Source organism: Indicator indicator, chromosome 7 (assembly GCF_027791375.1).
Source record: "Indicator indicator isolate 239-I01 chromosome 7, UM_Iind_1.1, whole genome shotgun sequence".
NCBI lineage: Eukaryota > Metazoa > Chordata > Aves > Piciformes > Indicatoridae > Indicator > Indicator indicator.
The window spans coordinates 11,208,105-11,232,406 of NC_072016.1; the positions used below are offsets into that span (position 1 = coordinate 11,208,105).

General features: G+C 45.9%; 1 protein-coding gene across 1 annotated transcript; it reads left to right on the top strand.

Annotated features, from left to right (window-relative positions):
- The first annotated feature begins 3,955 nt into the window (after positions 1 to 3,955).
- On the top strand, positions 3,956 to 21,277 carry ARL3 (ADP ribosylation factor like GTPase 3). The gene is made up of 6 exons (XM_054382349.1): positions 3,956 to 3,964; positions 4,258 to 4,401; positions 5,520 to 5,636; positions 10,538 to 10,588; positions 12,537 to 12,722; positions 21,165 to 21,277. The coding sequence occupies exons 1-6, from the start codon at positions 3,956 to 3,958 to the stop codon at positions 21,210 to 21,212; spliced, it is 555 nt and encodes a 184-aa protein (XP_054238324.1). The 3' UTR covers positions 21,213 to 21,277.
- Positions 21,278 to 24,302: the final 3,025 nt, after the last annotated feature.

Below are 24,302 nucleotides of genomic sequence, written 5' to 3' on the forward strand. Positions count from 1 at the left end.
AAACCACACATCTCTGTTTTCTGAAGGATGTTAATAAGATGGTTAGCTTTGCTTTTATGCTCAACATGTTTATGAGTGCTCTTGCCCATTTAGTTGCATCCCTGAATTTAATGCCACACTCTGATTTTATAGTAATTGTCAGGAGTCTTTTTTTTTTTTCTTTTGTATGTTCCTACTCATTGTCTGGAAAATGCAGTCCCCTCATTGCTGACCCCATCAGTCTGTCTCCTCATGGTGCTTGTAAAGAAAATCCTCTCCACCAAGGACAAAGATGTTTTTAAACAAGCCAATCTGATATGGAACATAGTTTGCTTAACCCAGAGGTGAATAAGAAGCAGATGCTGGCTGACTGTGCCCAGCCTTGAGTTGCTCTGTATGGCTGCCCTTCTCCAAAGGCTGCCCGCACTGCCACGCTGTGCTGTTCATTATCTGAACCGCATCTGCAGTTCCCTTCTCTGTTACAGATGCCGCAGTCTGCTTAGTTTTGTGGAAATTATGTGCTGCCCTTATAATTCCTGTGAGTTTTCTCTGCAGCTCCTCAGCCAGCTGACATCCCCACTGTCTGGTTGAGACTTGTTCTGCTGCTCACCCTGGACACCCCAGTGAGTGAGTGCTGCTGGCCTGGCTGCCATGCAGGCATCCTGGGCATCTCCTCATTGCAGGTTAGGTCTCAGCATTGAGCCATTTTTTTTTACTGCCCTGCTTCAAGGGCTCATTCCTCTTATGTTGCTTCTGAGCATCTTCTTTGCACCAAATTTTTCCACTTCATAGATTTATACCTAACATCTCCCATCAATGACATGGCATTGCTTTCTGACTCCCATCAGCCCAAGTTTGTTTCAGTGTCATGTTTGCAAGCAGGGAAGTGCTCATCCACCAGTGTGTGTGCAGTAAGGGCTGCTTGTTCCACATAGCAGTGGCATGCAGCTGGGAACTCAGCTGAGTTATTTTTTCCAGTCTGCTAAGCTGTCAGGAAATTCTTTCTGTCTTCCTAACCAATGTGCTCATAAGACCAATTAAAAAATTTTTACAAAAAATGTTAGAAACCTATCTGAGCATGGCTTTCTTTAATCTTAAATCTTCACTAAGTAGAGGGAGAGTACTGAGTGCAAGTTTTAAATAATATTTACAAAATAATAACAGTGACAGTAACCAATACTATTATCTGGCTCTTGATTTAAGTTGTGTGTACAAACCATGTAACCTACTCTGGCAGCTACTAAAATAAAGTCCAGTTCTCTATGTTGGCTTGCTTGTCTTCCAGCCTTTTAAATCAGCTTACTTTATACCTTAGAGAATACTTTTATTTCTATATATATCCTCTCTTCTATTGGCTACCCCAGATAATCCTGTGATCAGCCATGCAGCAGTGTCACTTGAGCAGAATATGGAACGATGCTGATCGTTTTCTCATAGGCTGTCATACTAGCCCAGAAATAGCATTCATCTACAATGGGAGAAGCTCTATTAACATTTACAACTGTTCCTCTTCCTGACCCCTGAGAATTGCTCTATGGTAGATAAGCAATACTTTGTAATACACTTCTTTGCACTCAGTATTTTGGAGTTGAATTCTGAAACATAAAGTCTCCTAATCCTGATCTACTCCGGGATACGCAGTCCTGCTCTTAGCAAGTGGTGCTGTGAATAGGATTAGCATTTCAACAGCTTCTTTTTTTAACTGTGAGCAATAAAGTAAAATAATAGAGCCTGATTCAGAGCTCTCTGAAGTAGGCAGTGGTACTTTGGCTGGTGTGTGTTGGCTTTGGGTCAGACCCATAAGAATGGGAAATTCAGTGTTTCCCTGGAAAGGAGAGAGAATGTGTGAATTTTAGAGTTCCTGCTCCTGTGGGGTCTGTCTACACCAAGCTGAAACCCATGAATTTACAAGCCAACAAACACAACTGTAAAGTCGACTGCAGGTGAAAAGAAAATGTGTTGCTAGTCATGCAGTTAAAACTTGTGGGGTTTAATTATACCAAGGGCACTTAGGACACGCATGAAAACAAGTAAACATTAGAGGTATTTTTGTTGCTGTTCCTTTTCCCTCAGACATGTGGAAGTACACACTGTCATCAGAGCAGAACAGGGGCTGGGCACTGTGGCCAGGGAGATGAGCTGTTGGGTTGGAAGGGCTCGCAGCTGCACTTAACACAGCCCTTCAAATTCATTAGCTGTGGCCCATGGGTGAGAGCCAGCTGTGAGCATCTGGGCCTCAGGGCCTGTATGTTTTCACTGAAAGCAGTCTGGAGATTTACTATGCCTGTGCTGTGCAGGCATGGCACCTTCTACCAAGCAGAGCCCTTCCCTGATTAACTACTCTGGAACAGGGCCTGAATTCCATTTTTTTACCAGCCTGTTTATGAAATAGGTAATAACCTGAGCCTGCTTATTGGGCTCTAAGTCTGCAGTTTTGCTGTTTCTTGCATGAGCTCTAGATTTTTCAACCTCAGCTTTCCACAGTGCTTTTTAAAAGCACAAGCAACAGTAGCAATCCAACAACTTTCTACAAATATCCTTCAAACCCAATTTTGCTAAATTCCTTGTGCACTGTGCATGTATTTTGAGCTGTGCCTGGTAATTAAATGGAAAACTGATAAATTACTTGCAAACTGAAAATGTTTAGAAGGGTGGATTGACTCTCCCATGTGTTTGGATCTGTGTTTTCATCCTGCATTATTGAAAGTATTGGCATCATGACCTGTAGTGCTGTGTCCTTTCCAAAATGCTCCCCACTTTGGAGCACTGTGATGAGCAGTCAAAAGTGGTGGTTACCAAAGGGCTGGGGTGGGGCTCAGTGCCAGGAGGGCACTGTTACAGGGTGGGGAGGTGGTGTTGCAGTGAGGGCAGTTGTCCTGTGTCCTGCAGCTCTTTATCTTGAGGACAGGTTTCTGATTGCTGTGATCTGGAGGGGATCGGAAGCAACCTTGACGGCTCAAATAGTCCTTGGCTCCCAACAGGAATATTTAGAGGGTGTAGTTTCTCATAGCAACAAAGTACTTCATGACATTTCACTGATTTACCCTTGTAGGTCAACAAGAAGCATTGTCTCCATTTTGCAAGTGGGAGAATGGAAAAGATTGAGAGGTGGGCCCCAAGGGCCAAGGTTTGAGATGATGTTTGAACTTAGTTCCTGGCACTGGGTGTTACTGGGCTTCAACATGGGAATTGCCTGGGAGAGAGAGAGCAGGAGGCCCAAGGGCTCCAGATAGGGCTGTAGGTGCATTCCTCTCCCAGATTTGCTCAAGCAAGTTAGTTGCGAGAGCATCCATGTCCCCAGGCTGGGGCTCAGTGTGGTGTGCACTGCTCAGTGCTGCTCAGGCTTCAAGGAGTGGTCCCTGCCAAGCAGGGGGATGCAGAACATTGTGGCAATGTGTCCAAGGACACCCAGGCAGTTATGGAGTCATAGTTTGCTCCTGTGCCCTTGGCTTCTATGGGGCCAGGCTGGCAGTGAGAGGCAGGTGGAAGTGGGGTAATTTGCATCTTTTGGTTATGTGCCAGGATCCAGAATATTTTTTTCAACCATTTTAGAGAGGAGCAGGTCTCTGAGCGGTGGCACTGACAGAAGCTCGGGTGTGCTGCTGTAACATGTGCATTTGTAAGTGAGCTGACCTGCATATTCTGTTTCCTAATCCTGAGTGATACTGTCAGCTCAGAGGGCTGAGCCTGGCTAATGACTGAAATCCACTGTGCTTTTCTTAGCGAGCATGTGTGGTGATCTGAGATAGTTAAGTGCTGCATCCTGAGAATCAGAACTGCACGTGCCCCATGGGTCCAGCATGTTTTAGACAGATAAGCAGGGTTTGAGATGATCAGGGAGTTACTATGAAAAAAACTGATGTCAGGTACATCATAGTAACCTGTGGTTAACTAGGAAAGAGATTAAATTAATGGGGTTTTCCCTCTGATAAAGATAATGAAGAGCTCACAAGGACTTGGTTTGCAGCTCCTACACATGATATGCGTAGGCAGTGTCTTCTTGGCGCCGGGAATGCCAAACAGCTGTGTGACAAGAGCATTGCAGCCCGTGGTGCACCACACTGACTGCTGCCTGAGACCTTGTCAATACTCTCTGAGATGAAGGAAAAATAGGGGCAAGGCAAAAGAATAAAAGAGAAAATGGGAATAGGGACTGCAGAAAGGGGTTTCAGGGTGTCTTGAGATTCACTGCCATACAGAACCTATTTCAAGGGTGGAGGGCCTGACATGGTGAGGGGCAGGGAGAAGTAACAGCTATAATCTCTCTTGTGGACTTAGGGTTTACTATCAATACTGCGTAAACTGAAAAGCACCCCAGACCAGGAGGTGAGAATCCTCCTCTTGGGACTGGATAATGCAGGCAAGACCACACTCCTGAAACAGCTGGCATCTGAGGATATCAGCCACATCACACCAACACAGGTAAGGCTTTCACCTGCACAAAGCAGTTCTTGTGATCCCATCTGCCTTACTATACAAAGCACTAACGATTCAGCAGAGTATTTCAGTAAAAGAGCAACTGGAGCCTGGTGCACCATTAAGTTTGTGTTTCTGCAAAAGAGGAAGTTCTCTGAAGGAGCGAAAGAGCATTAGGCCAGATCTGTCAGGTAGTGCAAAAGTGGGTGAGTGCCATGGAGTTCTGCAGGAGGCTTTTGGGTCATGTTAGGGTTGCATGGATGAGACTTTCTTCCTATTGTCCTTGCCAAACAGGGTATATGTACAGGGGATGCTGCAGCACTGGCCAAACAACTGTCTCGTATCTTTCACCCATCCAGCTCCAAGAATTCTGCATATTCCTACATCCCTCTGATGCCTCTGGTCCCCTTGCTTTGAGCCTCAGGATTGGGTAGAGGGATATCTCCCATCAGAAGCACTGCAGCATCACCACTGTGTTGACCAGAGGAGGTTGCTAGAGAGCTATGGGAGATGCTTCCCCCCACCCCGTAGCTGCCTGCTAAAGCTCTCATCCCTGACACCCCAATTCCAAGCCCTAGTCCCCAGGATGGTGTTGCCAGCCCACACCACATCCTGTTTTTCTACTTGAATGCCCTTTCAATTGGTGCTCTAATTGATGAAATGGACCCTTCAGACATGCAGCTGTTGCTCTTTTAAGCCCGGCATTAGCTGTGTCGTGTCGAATTGAGCCGAGACCTCTGGCTTTGTGTTAGCTGGGACTCTACTCAGCTTTCACAAGCTCACTCCTGCTTCTCACAGCGCCCTTGTTTTCTCCTTATCTGCAGCTCTCCCACCTCTTCCTGCACCCACCCTGCTGAGCTCTCCCAGGGCACTAACTGCATCATACGTCTCCATAGCCATGACAATGTCAACCCTTGACCTAAGAGCACCAGGAAACTGATGGTTTAGTGGCTGTGTTTACTTTCACCAGTGCCTCTCCTGCAGCCAATCCATCTTTGTGACTGCCCAGTCCATCTTGCTGCATGTTGCAAGCATGGGATATATAAGGTGTTAATGTCTGCTTATGTACGTGATGCAGCCATTCAGGTTTATGCTCTGTGTGGCTTTGTTTCTGCTCTTTCCAGGGCTTTAACATCAAAAGTGTCCAGTCTCAAGGCTTCAAGCTGAATGTATGGGACATAGGCGGACAGAGGAAGATCAGGCCGTACTGGAGGAACTATTTTGAAAACACTGATATCCTTGTGAGTATTGGCTGCAGTTGAATGCTGTGTTCATGCAATGACTTTCCAAGGACTCAGCCAGAAATTCAGGAACAAGTAATGTAATGTCCCAGTCCTCAGGAACACCATTGCCATTGTAACAAGAGTTATTCTGAGTGAAATGGCAAGACTGGTTGAGTGCAGTAAGAAAAATACAGTGATGTTTGGAGAAGTCATTCAGTTGTATGTTTTCACTTTCACAGGATGGTGCTGGTTATAGCCAGTTCCTTTCCTCTGATCTCAGTCTCCTTCAAATGAAAGAACATTAATAACTTGTAGTTTTCCCATCTATAGCTCCTTTCACTGGGGGCTCTGGAGGCCTATCCATGGGTATTAGTGACTTAAGCCTCACGGGTAGAGGTAAGTCGGTATGGTGCCTTTGTTTTCTCACTGAGGAAACTGAGGCACACCAGAATTAAATGCTATGTCCAGCATCAGATAGGAAAGCTTCTGGCTGAGGGACATAGACCCCCTTGTCCTTTCCTTTGTTTCTTTCATCATAAGACTGTCCTTTAATGTTTTTGACGTCCTAACTGCAATTACCTTACAATTAGATACAGATTACTACAATTATATTAATAATTCAGGACCTTTTTGTTTCCATGCCAGAGCACATTATTCTGGGATCCTCCAAATGCTGTCCTGACTAGTTTCAAAAGAGCACCTCTAGTGTGCTGCTGTGTGTGCCCGGATGAAGGCAGGCTGGGGACTCCAGGCCTGTTCTCATCCTAAGCGGTGTTGCTTGTGAAAGCAAAGAGGCAAGGTCTGCAGGGCTCCCATTGGAAAGGAGGAAGCTCTCTTGGAAAGGTGCCCTTCTTCCCTCCTGTCACTCACGTATACTCAGTAATGTGCTTCAGTGCACTTCCACAGAAGAATCAGAGCAACTAGGAGTAGGACGCTCTGCTCCAAGGCTCATGTCATGGCCCTGAAGGGCCTGGCTGTGCCTGTGGGTTTAGAAAGCGTTGTCCAACTGAAACTTATTTAAATGGGACTAATAAAATCCTCGGTAATCTCTTGTGCAGATCCCCCGTTTCAGTCTTAGCTTGGAATCTGGTTTATGAGGACACCCACCACAGCACAAACCGGGTTGGTTGCTCTTCCAACAAGTAGTGGTGAGGCCTCCCTAGGCAAAAGATCTGAGTTCGAGAATGTAGCAGGACATACTCTGCACGCTCTTCCATGTCCATCAAGAAGGGGTATATGGCATGGCTGTGAGGTGATTTGATTGTGCCCATTGAGTCCAAGCTCTGCAGCTGTCTGTAGTGGGGAAGTAGTAGGTTTGAAGGTCAAAGTCAACACTGTGAAGCAGCAGCTAGGAGATCTGTGCCTGCTATGGCAAGTGCTCAGGCTGCAGAGACTGTGCAACTACAACACAGTAGCTGGAAGGCTCTACTGGCAAAGGGAATGACCAGCATCAGCCCGTGGGCTTCCACCCTTCCCAGTTTGTGCTGCATGGGAGATGCAGAAATAAAGGTGAATTTGAGGACCGAAGGAGATGAAAGCAGTTGTTTACTTTGTCCTTTGCCCACCCCAATTAAAGCAATATACAGAGAAAACCCTTCTTTTCATGAGAGTAAGAAAAAGGTAGATAGAAACAGAATCAGTTTGGGGGAGGCAGCATTGTGAATTCAGAGGGAATTGCTAGTGCATGCTATGGACCTGAGCTACCCTATCTGCACTCCATGCTGGCAGTCAGTCCCAGACTGGGACCTGTTGGCATCTCAGATCAGTGCTTTGCTGTGTCCATACACACCAAAACCGGCATCAAGTCTTTCTACCAGCCCTCACCTTTGTTTTAGCCATTAATTTTATTCCCTGACAAACCTGGGGCAGATTGTGCATCTGTAAATTGAGCCAACTTATCTCTCATGCTATTTCTTCATCCAGTCCCACCACTTGCAATTTCTGCCAAACCCACTTACTCCAGATTTTGTTTTGGCATGTTGCGTGAAGTAGGCACCCAACTTTACGGGAATTTCTTTCTCAAGCTCCATTTTTCCAACATAGAATCATAGAACTATTCCTTTTGGGAAAGATCTCCAAGATCATCAAGTCCAACTGTTGACCTAACACCACCATGGCCATTAAACTGTGTCCTGAAATGCCATGTCTATATGTTTTTTGAACCACCTCTAGGGCCAGTGACTCCACCACCTCCCTGGGCAGCCTGTTCCAATGCCTTGCTACTCTTTCAGTAAAGAGATTTCTCCTAATATCTAATCTAAACCTTCCCTGGCACAATTTCAGGCTGTTTCTTCTCATTCTGTCACTTCACACTAGGGAGAAGAGGCCAGCACCCACTACATTACTCACACTCACTCACACTCTTGTTGAGAGGAGAGAGCAATGAGGTCTCCCTTTAGCCTCCTCCAGATTAAACAACCCCAGTTCCCTCAGCTGCTCTCATATGACTTGTTCTCCAGACCCTTCACCAGCTTCTTTGCCCTTCTTGGACATGCTCCAAGGGCTGTTCAATCTGGTGAACTGTGCTGCTGAGCACCAGAGCCAGAAACAAGCTCTTGTGTGGCCCTGGCAGTAGAAGGATGGTGGAGATGAGATACACTACAGTTCCCAGGAGCCCCTGCTTCTGTTTTCTCCTAAACATTATTGCACAAAGCAGAAAGGACCCTCTAAAGAGTATTAAAAAGCAGGAAGTGATTGCAAATTCAAATCTATGCGGGTGCCTTTGAATGAGAGCTTGGTCTTGTATCACACACCTGTGATATTTGGAAGCTTAACCCAGGCAAATAAGGTGTGGATATCTGGCTGATTGCATATTCAGACAGGCACCTGCAGCTATTTGGCACAGTGCTTTCTGGTTTGGAAGTAGGCACTCTGCACATACTCTACCTTCTCTGTGCTGTGCTTTTGTGGCTTTTGCCCCAAGCACTGTTGTCTCTGATTCTCATCTTGCAAAATAGCTCCCTAGCAAGGAATGGAGCGGTGCAGGAGGAAGCTTGGCTGGCGCTCAGAACTCCTCCTTGCCAGCTAGAGAAGTACAGTAACATGGGAGGTGCCACCTTGCAGCTGAGGAGTAGCACTTGAGTATTGCAGGCATGTGCTGCTAAGCCTCCCCTGAGCTGTCCTGAAGGAGGACATCTGGTGGTCTGCTCTCACCCCAGAGCACAACTGCCAGCCCTGCAGCTTTTCCTTCCTTTTGCTCTTTGTTTCCTACCCCAAGTGCGACGCAGAGGGGTGAATGCTTGGGAGGGGCAGAGAGGATGGGCACAGCTGGTGCAGTATTGGTGCATGTGCTTGGGAACACATTGCAGGGAGAGGCTGCGTGGCACACTGTGCCCACAGGCCTTCCCCCATCACGTGGCATCAAGTGCATGTGCTGCTGACGTATCCCCACGCAGCTGCGTCCAGCCCTACTGCATGTCCCCCAGCTTCTGTCATTGTGCATCAGCCTTGCTGTGGCACGACTTCAGACCCCAAGTGATCAGCAGAGAGGGCTGCAAGGTTTGCCTGGTTACCTCCTGAGGCCTGGCACACAGATTCTCCTGCTGCGTGTTTGGTCCCATTTCAAGCAACTCTTAACACTGCATATTGAGGGAGTGCCTACAGTTTAACAGCTATTGCTGCTAGAGATCTTCCCTCCCCCTACACCTTGGTTGAAATTATCCTGGAAGCATGGAGTCTTATGCCGAGACTGCCTGCAAGGATGCCATTTATACTGATGGCAGGGTGCTGTGCTCATCTATTCCCTGAAAACCAGGCTGGCACTTGCTCCCTGTAAGCCACCAAAGAGCATGCAGATGACATGCTAGCAGCTTCAATCACCACTGATGGGGAATGGCAGGGACTTGAAGCAAAATGCTCAGTGCTTGTCACCAGTCTTATCGCTGTCTGCTGTCCTAGCGCCCTTCTCCTTCAAAAACCTTCTTGTACTGAGTAGTGAAAAAGGGAAGCCAGGCTATTCTTGCCTGAGTGTTAGATCTGTCTACAGGAAAGGACAATGGTTGAACTTACTAATTATATGTTTAGGATGACCTTTGAGGAGCCTTTTAGCCTGTGCAGACCTAGAGCTGCCTTTGCTGAGAAGGCTTATTTGCTTTTACAGAAGGAAGTCAGCATGTGCTGTGCTGCTTGAAGAGGGTGGAGAATTCTTCCCAAGGCAGGGATCCTGTGGGCTAGGGCATCCATCCTTCTCCATACTAGAGCAGAGGTGTCTGGCTGGGACCTCCTCCTGGGCCATCAGATGTGGTGCCTAGCCCTGAGTGGGTGGCAGGATTCTGCTGTCAGTCCTTGTGAACCACCTGCTCACTGTCTTCTCCATCGTCCTGGTGGACAAGCTGGAACCTGAAGATGGAGCCTCGCAGGCTGGATCCGGCCCTCCTCCCCAGCCACTTGCTCCAGAAGGTTGCAGTAGGATGATGTGATGGAGAGGAATTCAATGTCCCAATACATTCATCTGTCCCCTAAGTGCCATTGTGTACCTTGGTGGTTTATTGAGGAGGTGATTTGTCTTGCTGGAGGACAGCATGGCATAGTCACACCAGTACCGTGCTTGTACACTGTTCACTAGGGTGAAACACCACCTCTGCCTCCCCAGGTTTTGGTTTCCTGTGCTCAGCTTCCATTTGTTTGATAAGATACCAGGCAGTCTCCTGTTCTCTTCAGACAATAAATGCTGTGGAAGTGGTGAGAGCATCCCCAGTACTGCCTCCAGCTCTTTCCTGATCCTACCAATGTGATTGCCTCAGCTTTAAATAAGGCAGTTCCTTTCAGAACGTCACGAAGTTTTGTCAACATTTGCTGTCCATAATACCATGAATCTTTGTGGCCAGAGGCGTAATTCCTAGGCTCAGCTTACTTAAGCACGTGACACTGTGGAAGAGTGTCTTCTGGGAGAGTAACTTTTCCTCTCATTTCTTTTTCAGATCTATGTCATTGACAGTGCAGATAGGAAGAGGTTTGAAGAAACAGGTCAGGTAAGTTACATATGCCCAACTTCCTTTGAAGTAACTCAGTGCTTCTGAGTGCCCTTTGCACACAAAAGTTAGGAAGATGATTTTGTTGTTTATGAGGGAAATTTGCATTTCAAGAGAGACTTGCCTTTCAACATCAATGCAAGATTATTTTGGTAGATATGAAACAAGGAAAATAGGTAGCCTAATTCCGTTTAAATAGAACGGTTTTCATTAAACTTATACAATAACAGCAAATGGAGCCCAATACTGAAAGCAAAAACTTCTCTGAGTCCTTTAAACTTTGCCAAACCAAGACCCTGAGGAATCCTGTTTTCTTATTTGCAAAGCTGAAATGGAAATCATATTGACTTGATTGTCTTTTGGATGTAATTGAAAAAAAAAAAAAATACTTAAGAACTTTGTAACTAGGACTGGCCAGGAAAGAAGATTTCCATTTTGCAAAGTTTGGATGTTTTGTAACATTTTGTGATTTAGGATGGGACAAAAATAGGTCTTTTGAACTTTATTTTTTAAAATTCAGAAAGTGACAGTGTCCCAAAATAGCTAGCAACAGATTTACCCCCCAGAAGTTAGAAGTTCAGTTTAAAGCCCTCTGTTCGGCTTGATTTGAAGGAGGCACTTGATCTTTCTCCCCTCAAGTATCAGAGACACACCCTAAGAGCAGAAGGGTTGGTTCTAGGGGTGGGGGAAATCTTACCCCTGGTAGAGCTGTTTCATTTTCTATCAGTAGTTAAATGTTCATTGAGCAAAAGAGAAGGAGAGGAAGCAGAAGCCTAAAGCACTTGCCTGAGTCAGGCAGCGTCAGGCTGGACCCCTCATATTTCCACAAACACTTTTGGTTTCAATAAATCATCCATGTCAGATGAAAGACCTATTTTGTGGAAACATTCCTGGCCAACTCTGTTTATAACTCCATTCTCTCATCCTGGTTTCCAAACCAAACATTGCTTTTGGGGGGATGGAGTCAGATTTCCGCTGCAGTTCAGCATCTCCCCGACTGCACTCATTTTATCCAAACGTTTCTAGCCACTGGATGAAAGATGTCAGGACAGTATCTGAGAGGGTGAGACCTTTCTAGCTAAAAAAGGAGTCCACAGAGATCTCATCCATCTGCACACCGTCCCTACAGGTTCAAGTTCTGCTGGGTTTGTCGTATGTTCACCTAGGGAAATGGCTTGAGGCTGTGTACTTGTTTCACATGAAGCCATTGCATAATCCTCGACATGAAGTATTTCAGCCATTGTTGGTCCACTGCAGATCCAGATTTGAATTAGTAAAAGCATCTCCCTGAGTTACCCAATTTTGAATGAACCATTTCTCAAGATGCCACCCAATGTGTGCTGTGCATATGGAGACAAAATCCAGATAGTAAAGCTAATCTATCTTGTCTTCAGCTAGCCAATGCCTTCAAAAGCATCAGTATTTTCTTGTGGGAGGGAGATTTCCATTTCTGGGGAAAGCAGCAGTCCTCTCCCACTCAAATTGAGTGTATAAAACTTGGAACAAAGCCCTGAAACTCATTATTAGCAAAGATACTAGGGCTGGTGTCAACAGCTGCTCAGGTGCAAATGCCAGTCAAGCAATAACTTCAGACAGATTCCTCATACTGACAATTTACATGGATTTTGCTGTTTCATCAATTTTGATCTCCTAGCAGCAGGGACTGGTAAAACACAGAGTTGTAGCCTCTAAGGCAACTGCTAATTTCAGACCACGATGAAGATTTTTGTAACCTGTAATTGGAAGAAATAGCTTTTGAACCTTGGGCAGAGATGATTGTATACATTTTTGCTCTCATAATATAAGATCTAGGTTTCACTGGAACACATTCTTCCAACATTTGTCCTAAATATATTTCTAATTAGAGACAGCCACTGGTGGTTGAAGGCTTTCTCCCCCTTCCCTCTCTCCATCTTCCCCTCACCCCACTCCCTTGTAAATGATACAGGAGCTGGCAGAGCTTTTGGATGAGGAAAAGCTCAGTGGAGTCCCCGTGCTCATATTCGCTAACAAGCAGGATCTGCTGACGGCTGCCCCTGCTTCGGAGATTGCTGAGGGACTGAACCTGCACACAATCCGGGACAGAGTCTGGCAGATCCAGTCTTGTTCAGCTCTCTCAGGAGAGGGAGTACAGGTGAGGCTCTGGAGAAAGCTTGCTGTGCCAGCAGGCCATCTGTAAGAGATTGTTGTCTGTTGATCTGCAGGGTGGAGCTGGACCGGCTGCCTCATGAGGGAGGGTCAGCACAGCCAAACCCTCACAGCACAGAACACAGGGGCCATGTGTCTCATTGCCTCTGCAAAGGGAAGGGGGAGCTGTGGGGCCTTGTGATCTCTCCCTCCCCTGGCAAAGGGGAGAGTGATTGCCTCCCTACCCAGGACCCCTTAGCTGGGCCAAATGAAGACATTGATTTATTTTAAAGAGACTGCTGTCAGGTTAATCATTTTCACAAAACAAATTGTCTTTTACTATTAACCCCTTTGACTGTTACAAGTGTGCACTTTAGAAATCTGATTTACCTTCACTACTAATGTTGTTTGGCATTTTGCTCAAGCCAGGCGCCAGAGAGAAACCGATCAATTTTTCTGATCAGGAGAAATGCAGGAGTTGCACGTAGGGCAAGGACCACTTCTAATGCCAGCATGTGGGGCAGCAAAACCCCACCAAAGAGTTGAAATGTGTTCCTGTGCTGAGCTGTAGTGGTTGTGTCTTGGGCTCTTGTGCAGTAGCTGGTTCCTGCAGTACAGTAGCTCTTTGTAATGTAAATGGAACCTAGGTTTGTTTATTTCAGTCTTAGGCTTTCCTGAATTAATGAAATATTTGCAGTGCTTGCAATCTGAGCAGTCAGGAGTCCTCCCTTCACTGATATTTAAAGAAGCAGAATAGTGAAGATATTTATCTTCACTGCAATTTCAGTAAAACCTTATTTGCAGATGCTACAGAGCTGTTCATGATAGTCAGATCTCAAGCTGAATTTGAAGAGTTGCAGAAGAAACCTGCAGTATGGAGTGGGCAGTAAAATGGCAGATGAAATTCAGTGTTGACAAGTGCAAAGTAATGCACATGAGGAACAACAATCCTAGCTATACACATGTGTTGATTGGCTTAAAATTAGCTGCCATTACTCAGAAGCAGATCACTGGGAGCCACAGCTTAGTGCTCATCAAAGGCCAGAATTAAAAGTCAAACACTAGAGAATTACCATAAAGCAAACAAGAAACATCCCAGAAAACATTTCTTTTGCAGCAGAATAAAGGCATGGTGGGCCCATATGTTGAATGTGACATTTATCTTGGCCTCTGCCCCATCTAAAAAGATGTAAGCAGTAGTAGAATCATAGATTCCAATAAAAAGTTAGGTTCAAGGGTCTTCAGGAGATCTTTAGATCAACCTCATGTTTAAAGCAGGGGTAACTGTGAGACTAGAGGAGGTTGCTGAGGACCTTGTCCAATCAAGTTATAAATATCTCCAGACATGAAGAATCTACAGGCTCTCTAGGTTAAGTTCTTCTAGCACTTAACTACCCTCATCATAAAAGATATCGCCCTTATACCTGCTGAGAATTAGTAGGGATTTGAGAATCCTCTGTTGAGAGTGATCAGTAGCACAGAGCAGCATCTGTACACAATCATAATAAAGAAGTTAGGACTTGCAGGTTGGAAGAGAGAGGACAGAGAGTGGGAACATCTTCAGGATTTATTAAATAAGGTCTAAAAGTGTCAGGCTATATGCTGGTTTTCATGTTGCTATAGGAAAGGCATTCCTAATGGAACAATTGGACAACAGCTTAAAAGAAATGAAGTGCTTCTTTGCAAGTTGTGTAATTCAATTGCAGATCTCATTGGCATAGGATGTTGTGGAGAGCAAAGATATCAGTTGGTTCAGAAAAATACTAAGTGAATTTCTGAAGAAATGATATGCAGGCAATCACTGACCACTAAGATTTGGAGGCAGCTTTTGAATGAGGAACAGCTTCGGTCATGGACTGTGAGGGAAGAATAGAACAAGGGAGATCCTCTTCTTTCAAGTGTTTGTTCCCTTGTCATACAGAAAGAGGATGCTGGCCTGGATGGACCACTGGTCTGACCCAGTAGAGCAATTCTTCTGATTTAAAATTATTAACCTGGTGTTCAGACCTAAACATAGTAGATGATGTCTGCCAAAGGGCCTTTATTTAGGTAGCTAAGATAGAAATTAGCTCAGCTATATTGTAGCCAATCTTGTGGAAGGCTTCATCTCTAATCTTTTATTCTGAAGTAGTGGTGTTAGAGGGAAATGCATTCCACAATGGCAGTGTATACTCAAGTCCAAAGAAACAAGATGAGGAAACTGAGGCTGCACCTCACAGGGTTGCAGGCAGGCATAGGTCACCTTCTTCCCTCTTCCAGGCCCTCCTCTACTTCATGGAAGTCCATGTGAGCTCTCTAGATGAAATTCAGGGACACATGTTGGATGCGGAAGAGCTAAATGATGGAAACTGTCACTTTCTGTTCACGAGGTTTGAAAAGTGTCTCCTCAAGCTGACCTGTGGGCACGCTTTGTTGATATCTCCTTACTGTGCCTTCTCCTTGAACTACAGTGCATTCTTGTACATTCAATAGAGTAAAGTATGCACCCACACACCAGGGAATTGAAAGCTGCTGCTTCATCCATGTCCAGAAAACAGTAGACAAGACCTAAATAAAAGTGTTTGCAGGCCTATACATTTCTATCATCATGCTTATCTAGACAAATTAATTTAGATGCAGGCCAGATAAGATCCCACTTTATTGTCTGCAGTCTCATTGCCCTGAATACTGCAGCTGATTCCACAAATTATTATTGCAGAAAGGTCAAGGAAGTCACAAACTCTACAGCTTGTAGGAAAAAGAGCCCCTACATTTCTGTCTGCCATAACTCCAGCCCTGTCAAATCAGACAGCAGGAATGCCAAGCTATCCTTTTTCTTGGAAATTCATTGAGCAAAATGAATTTGGCAAGTGGCTTTTAAAGTAAACTTGGATCAGCCCAGGAATAAATGGTGTCTGCAGTCCTGGGACTCTAAGGGGGAGGTCCAGATACTCAAAATTTAGGGGAATCAAGGAAGGACTTGTTTAAAGAGTGAGATTAAGAAAGATGTTTTTGAGGATTGTGGTACACAATATCTCTACCAGTGGCTCAAAATGGGAGCTCTCTCTGTGTAGTTAAATCTCAGGTCACTGCTTTAAGGACTTTGAGAAATGACAATGAGTGACATCAAAATAAATGTAGACATGGAAGCATCAGGTACTCAGAACGAAAGCCAAGGAGCAAGCACACTAACCATCACTGCTGCTGGAATATATTAGCTAGAGTAAAACTGGAGACATTGCTGATGGATTTTGCAAGGAAAAGTAGTGGCATATCTAGTTCATAGAGGAAGATTTTTGTGATAACCTGAAGGAAGAGCAATGAGCAAAGATAAATAATGTCAATATATGAAGGACAAATAGTTTGAAGGTCATTTAATTAGTTTAGCTGCTCGCACCATGGTGTATAGAATTGGGTAGTTAAGACTGGGGATTTCAAGGTTAATGAGATTAGATTATGGTTAATAGAATGATATAAATTTAGAGAATTTAACTATTATTTGAAATGGGTTATTTAATAAAACTGTTAATTAAGGAAGGAATCCATATTGCCATCTTTTCTTTTAAAATTAACTGTTGGGGACTCTGGAAAAGAGTCCCAGCAATGTCGTGGGTAGGCTCAGAAGAGAGGTGACAGGGTTAACTGGAAACTCCTCTGTAGTGTCCTCTGGATGCCAGCTGGTAGCCCCTGTTTGCCAGCTGAAGACTTCATACCTCCTGACTGTAACCATGGGCAGGATTTCTCCTGTTCTCAGAGTTCATGGTGCAGTAAAGGGAGGAGTGGCTCTTTCAAGCAAAATGTCTGCTTGGGTCTGATATTATCCTTCAGGCTTGGTTAAGAAAGCAGGAAAGCCTTTCTGCCCACCACTGCCATTTGCATTCTGCCTCTGGAGCAGAGTCTTGCACCAGCTGACACTGAGACCCTAGCACAGGGTATAGCAAGTGAAGAAGGTGATCATTAACAACAGCAGAGAAACATAAAGGAGCAGTTTGCCTGACAGTGGCTCTCTGCTGCAACGCAGGCTCATTTAGGATTGTATTTTGTGACCAGAGCTCCAGTTGTAGTTCTTGGTTTGCAAAAGCTCCAGCCAGGGTAGGGTGAGAGCAGGTAGGACTCCTCTGCTTTGCAGCCTGCCCTCTTGCTGGAGGTTTTATTTAGGGGCAAGGCTTTGGACTGGTTCTGCAGCTTGTTTTTTGTCAAAAGCAAGAGTCTCCAATCAAGGCATCAGGAGCTCAGCCTGCTCCAAGGAATCATCCTCCAGAACGATTCTGCAGTGTATTGTGTCTGGAGTCTCCCAAGTATAATGGTCCCCTGGAGACCACTAAAAGCCTGTGGAACCGAGAGTAGCCACTAAACTTCTCTAATTTATGCCAGAGCTGGTCTGGCCCAAAGGACTATGGGAAGCCTTTTCCCTGCCCAGTTGAGAATGAAGCCCAAGACCTAAGTTACACTGATGCTGGAATCCAGCTCTTCCATGAGGGAAAGAGTCGGAACGGGACTGCCCTTAGGGATGTCTTAGCCAGTGCAAGCTGGTTGAGGATATTCCACATCTTAAGGGTTTGGGGCTATTTGTAAATGTGATTTAAACCGATTGCAAGGAGTGCAGGGCTGCTGGGGCAAGCAGAGCCAGTGCTTGCAGAGGAGAATCAGCCATGTTTGCAGATTCCAAGGCGAAGTGGTGTGATTTTTAAGCGGGATAAAGGAGGACTCTACCGCACTGTGTCAGGGTTGCAAGGTCTCGGAGCACAAAAGAAAAACTTGCACCCAGGCAAAAACAACGGATAATGTACTTGCAGGAGCCTGTAAGAGCCAGTCTGTATGGTAACTGGAGGTGCAAAGAAATGGCAGGTAATGAAGGTACAGCCCTAGCTGTGCAGAGGGAGAAGAAAGCGACAGTTAAAATAACACATATAAAAAATGCTAGAGATGGGGAATTTTGCACTTGCCTGACCCAATTTGTTATGGCAGACAGAGGATTACATGAAAGGATTAAGCTTCGCTGTCCTTAAGGTCACATTGGGGGGTCACAAGTTTGTGGCCTTGCCTGATCCCTGGCTTGCAGGGAAGCAGAAATCGGGCAGCTTTTTATGGATGGAAGGGACTTGTTCGCTGTGTTTGAAGTAAGATTACTTCACTCCCATAAATGCAAAGCTGATGATGCAGAGAATAAGCAAGCAGTGAGCTAATCTCAAGCAGGACATTTTATTTTTCCCAGGGAAGGCCCTACCAGTCCTTTCCCAAAGGGTGTTCAAATACAACTCCCTTGGCACAAAACCAGATGTGACTGCAGCAAGGCGGAGTTGTGCTGAGCATCATTTCTCTGCGAGAGGCATTATCCTCTTCCCTGGAGTTCTCTCGCTTTGCTTTGGTAAAGTTTACTAGTGGCTTGTTAAGGAGCTAAGAGAGACAAAGCTGAAAGATCTGAAATCTTTCCCTTGCAAAGTTTTCCCAGGGTTGACTTGAGGCTGGAATACTAATGATTGTATCCATCTCCATCCTCAGAGCACCTGCCGATGTCTCTGTGTCTCAACAAAGCAGCCCAAGGACATCTATCAAGATCTAAATGTTACTGTAGGGATTGTACTTCCTGCATGGAGCCATCTCTTAAGCATGCAGATATAGGGACAGAATGTGTAGGGACAAAGGATTACAACGGTGGACTCCTTGTGGACTTGACTCTTTCAAGCAACATTTCCTCCTTCCTGTGTGCCTTCCCCATAGCAGCTCTTTGTGTTTGTAGCAGCCTACCTGGCTTTCTCTTACCTTGCCAACCCTCCATCCTTGCTTTAAACTTGAAGTAGAAAAACTGCAAACATCCCTTTTCATTTCTCTTGCTTTCCTTTGCATGTGCTATTCTCCAAAGCATTTGGGGACACTTTAGAACATCACCACCCCTCCCCCACCACCCTGAGAACGTTAGTGCAGAAGCTACGGATGTAGCTGCAGTGTGACTGAAGATGAGGAAGGTGCCTTACACATACCAATTCAATACAACACGTGTAGAGCCAGATACACTCATTGTTTTCTTTATCATTGTCAGGCAAGGAGATATTTACACTTAAGTGTAATTTTCCCTGTCAATTAACTCATGTCAGAAGAGAGTTTTTAAATCCATTCCTGCCTTAAAAGTTGGGTGACCTACTTAACATATTTCAAGCCTGTTTGGAGTTCACCTTTCCTCTTGCATTTTGCTATGTCATTCTTTTGCCCTCATTATATGCTTGATGCAGCCAGGCTCCCAGCCATGGTAAATCCCATCATAAACTCTGCTTTATGACACTGGCCGTGCTGGTGCTGAAAGGCTCCGTTTTTCCCCTTCCCCAGCTCCCACATGGCAGCAGGCAGTTTTAATCACTGGGAATTCAGGTTGTGGTCAGATTAGGTAGAAGATAGGATGCGTGTTTGTTGTTTTGCAGTGATGTATTGTTTCTGGGATTACTGTGCTGAATAGCAGAGGGTGTCAGCTGATATTTATTACTTTAAGCTGTCTCAGCTGTTCTGGTTCAGCAAATAAACCTACATTCAAAATGAATGAGGAGCTCTGCTTGCCTTGTATGCCATGATGTGTGCAAATGTGATTATTGCTTCCGAGGCACGGGAAGCTGAAATCGTTGTGGGAGCATTTTTTAGTTATTTATTTATTTTTACTCTTTGCAGGCAATCATGCAGATTTCTAAAGCACACAATCAAGCCAAAGGCTTGACACCTCTCCTCCTAGCCCCATTGTTAAGACCTGGCATTCCTCATGCTGGGAATTGCTGGCTCCCTCTCTCTCTAAAGTGATAAGCTTTAAACCACGCTATTGATTGCTTAAGGCATTACATGTTTTACACCTAGGTTATCAGTGTTATTGAAAGGGGAAGACACAAAGCTACTGGGCCTTAAAATGAATCTACCTCTCCTCTTTTCCCATTTGCTCTGAGGATTTCAGACAATTTGTTTTACACTGATCTCTGCTGTGGAGATAAATAAATGAAACTGGAGACATCAACCCTCCCCAAGGTTAGAGTTAGAAGTGTTATTAGTGCAGGGCCTCATGTGCACCCCAGCACAAGCTGGGCTCCCTTATTCTTTATTTAACACAGCAACATGGGCTGATTTCAGAAGTTGCTGCTCCCCTTCAGATAAGAAGTGTCACATAGCGTAGCTATCAAGGTGAATTGGTATTTTCAAGTGAGAACCTCTCTGCTTCTGATTAAGCCCTGAGGACTCCCTCTCTTCTCTCTTAACTCTTTAGCTCCCCTCCGACTTGGCCATCTTTGTGGCTGAGGGGCAACACAGAGGCATGGCAGTGCAGCACTGTGCCTTTGGCTGCATGGCCTTGGGGCAGCTGAGGTCCTTGGCAGCCTTTTGGAAGTTTGGGGACAGGGACATAGGAAGACAGTGACAATGCTACCATAGGGCTAGCAGTGGTGCTGGCCCAAAAGCTCTGGTCTTTCTTAGGGGCTCACTGACGTTTTCATGATCTGAAAACGACCATTGAGTACAGTGAAATCCCACCCCCAACGCCAAGGTGATGTTTGACCGATTTCCAAGCACAAAGATTTGCCACTCTCCCTTCATGCCCAAAACCCCACCTGCCTTCTTTCTGTCCTCAGCTTCCCTGTTGGCAGAGGTGCCTCATAGGCAGGGTAGAGGTAATGGATTTGATGGGACACGGGTATGAGGAGACTGTGCATCTTGCACTCTGTCATGCACATCTCACAACAGATAAATGATAGAAGCAGATAAAATATCACTTTGCCCTTCAATAGCATATCCCATTCTAGGATCTCAGCAATAAACTCATGACTTGGGTACTCACAGCACAAGAACTACCGTCCTGCTTGCAGTGACCAGAGATGATGTGCATACCTTTTTATGGAAATCTTCAAGAGTGTGTCAGCCTCTTAAAACATGGCCACTGCCATGCCTACACACTGAACTTGTGTAGGACTCCTGTGGGCCCATTTTCTTTGTGGTCCCTGAGGAACAGGGTCCGGATTCACTTATTGCAGTGGCTTTCGTGGCTCTGGGTTGCAAGGCTTGCTGCTGAGCAGAGAATTATAGCTGTATTCTTAACAGGAAGCTGACTGTATAACATGCAGCCCCCTGAAATCCAGGGGCTCAAGGATAAGGTGACTGGCCTGAGGTTATGCAAATCAGCTGTAGCTGAACCTGGAACTGAGCCTTCATCTGCCACTGCTGTACCTTGACTGCAGAGCCATCTTTCTGAAAGGACGTAGACATAGTGACATGATGAGACAATGATGCTGCTTATGGTCAGATGAAAGATTTAATAACCTCTGGATGACAACATCTGCTGAGCAAGGAAGCTCTCACGGTTTTAACCGGCGGCAGTCCCGGGCGCAGAGGGCAGGCGGGGGGTAGATGAGGAGGCAGAACGCGGTGCTTGCCGAGCGGTGGGCGAGTGGGGCTGAGGGATTCCTTTTCCCTTTGCTTGACTAACGTTGCCTTTCTCTGTCTGAAGGACGGCATGAATTGGGTGTGCAAAAATGTCAGTGCTAAGAAGAAATAAAGCATTCCGAGCTGCGTGGAAATGGAGGAGCTGTGGGAGCAGAATTCTAGCCTGAAAACACTAATTTGCTGCTTTCTGACCAAATGTTTTTCCATCTGTGCACAGCTACAGCTGTTAAAAGGGAAAAAAAAAAGAAAAAAAAAAGGAAAAAAATAAGGAAGAAAATGGGAACAACATCGGTTAAAACCTACTGCTGGATTTGGAACTTGACCTGCTCTTTATTGGTACCAGTTTTTATCCCAATAAAGGAATGATGTATTTCCTCCCTACGCATAATAGTATTAAATGCTGATTAGCAAGCAAGTTTGTAAGCAGGGGCAAGACTGTAATTCAGTCTGGAGCAGGAGTGGAGAGTTACTGCAGTTGCTTAGATGCATAGGACCTGCCCTATACATGCAGGTTTGTGGTTGCTGAGGACACGCTCAGGTGTCAGTCGCAGCTCCCCCTCAGTGACAGATAAAATGCAGTTGTGTTAACCAGTCGTGGGTAGTTTCTTAAAATAAAGCTGCTAAGGAGTCATTTTTGTAACGAGGGTAGACGATTTCCACATACTCCTATAGCCATAAAAGAGGAGTTTGATCATAATGAGGCACTGTTGCATCGCAGCACCATTGTAGAAGGGAGAGAAGGGTTATATGTGTGTAACTTAAGCTCTTTACAATTGGAATAATGCAGGATGAGTGTGCCTCGGGCTTTTCCTCACAGCTGAAGGAGAATTTAGCCCAGCATTTCACCTTGAGCCAGCAAAAACATGGTTCCTGTGTTCAGTAAGTTCCATATGTGAGATTGGTCTTGATGTTGAGCAATCCCTGTTGATTTTCCCCTGATGTTAAGGCAACTCTGCAGCAAAATGCAATTAAGTCCATGATTACTTTCTAGAATGAGATACCAGGTCCCAGGTTTCCTTTTTGAAGCGTGCAAAATATATTCTTCTACTCCCCGCACCTTCCTTGGCAGGCCTTGCCCAGCCCTTTGAGGGACTCAGGGGACCGCCCCATAGCAGGCTGGCTGTCCAAGGCCTGAGGTTCCCCCCAGCCTGCTGCTGGCTGTGGATTGCCCTAGTGCAGAGTCAGTAGCTTGATGAACAGCAGATGGGAAACACTCTTTGGAATGAGAATTCATCCTTCCCCAGACTGGCTTTCCTCTAAAAGGGTGTAGTTGCTGAAAGAGGAAAAGAGAACACGTTTTCCGCCTCCTCATCCCTGATTCAAATCCAGCCCCAGCTGACTGTGAGCAGGAATCATTAGCACAGCAAAGCAGCCATGTCCTGCATGAAGCGAGCTTGGTGACTCCTGGGCCAGTGTTTAATGCACAGATGGTAAAATAATCCCACTGCCCTGCTTGCCAGCTTTGTTTGCTGCCTGCCTGTGAAAGGCCAGAGAATGACTAGGGACTGCATTACCCCTTCCACCTCTTGGAGCTGGACCGAGGGGCAGCACAGGGAAAGCTGTGCGTACTACAGCATGTGGCTTTACCACGCCTCAGCGAGTTGACTCATGGACCCAGGCAGGAGGCTGACACCCCTGGAGCTCCCAGCTCTTTGCTCCTCCCTTCCTCTGGACGTCTCCACCTTAGGGCAGAAACATCTGCACTGTACATGAAGCAGCCCTTGGCTGCGTATGTGCTACAGCCCTGCAGATTAAAATAATCTGAGGTTTATTCCACACACACGCACCCCCTGCCCACCCCCCATACATGGGGAGGTACAGGAGTGGTTCAGAGGTTGATCGGCATGTAGTTCAGCTGTCTTTGCTGTGGCTGGGGGCAGGAGGACAGCTGGGAGAGCAACTGCTTTAGCAGGCCAACTGCTTTAATCTGCCTGCGTCTGTGAGTCAGCACCCTCTGAGTGCATCTGTCTCCAGCACCGAGGCAGGACATGCATGCTGGAGTAGCACAGCCTTGCTTTAAAAACCAGACGACTGGAGGGGGGAGAGACAGCAGGCTCAAGTGAGCTGTTAAGCAATCGCTAATGACACAAAGTGACACAGCTCCAACTTTGCATGAATTGAGTAAGGAGTCATAAGATGACTGGAGATGTTCATTTAAACCTAGCTCGTTCAGTGACTCCTCATCTGCAGCAGCTTATCGGGAACCCCAGGAATCTGAGCACCACGTGGTCCTGGGTCAGCCCAAGGAAGAGAAAAGTGTCTCAGCATCGCCTTTTCTTTGCACTTAATGGATTTGCCCTATGCAACCACTGTAAAGCACTGCAGCCCTTCCTTGCATGCACACTGTGCTGGCCGAGTGGCAGAGCTCTGTGACAGATACTCCTGAGCTTTGGATTTACCCACACTGTGTGCCAGATGTGGAGTGAAATGCTTGGGTATCCCTCCTGTGGCCTGGGCAGGACAGAGCAAAATCAACTAGGGAGCTCAGGCTTTGAGCCTTCTCACTTGCAGGTGAGTTGAGTTTGTGCTTCCCTGCTCCCTATTTTTATACCAAACTATGACACCCCACCTGTGCCACAGCTAGCCTCCTAGATCAAAAATGCATCTGGGAGTGTAATCTGTTTTTTCAGACTCACTTTGGTTAAACTTGGAAATGTGTGTAACATAAATACATGTAATTTTCCTGTTGCTCCAGTTTGAAAGGAAAAATTGCCTTGCTGAACTCAGGATCCTGAAGTGTTTGCTGGCTCATTGGTTATGTTTGCATGTATTGGTTGTGTGCATCTGTACCAGCCAGAGCTTCACTAGTAATCCAGGTGATTAATTTGGTTTACCTGCGCCAGGTAGGGAGAGAGGAAGACCACGACAGAGCGAGCTGTGCTGCAAGGATGAAGGTGGAGGGTTAAATTGACCATGAATCACCCTACAATGATGGCTTGTAGTGTAACCATCTCTCTGAGCATCCTCCTGGTGAGAATGTAAAAGGATTTGAGATTCTGTTCACTCACCTGGCCTTATCTGAATGCATTTACATCCGCTGTACCCCCTGCAGGGCTCTGGTCCCTCCTCGGCACCTGGCTAACTGCCACCTATACAACTGTCTGGGCCCAGCTAAAAACGCCTGCAGCCCGTCAGCAAAACCTGTGCCCCTCTCCCAGCCCTTCAGCTCCTCTTTGGTTCACTGTAATTGCATACGTGAGGC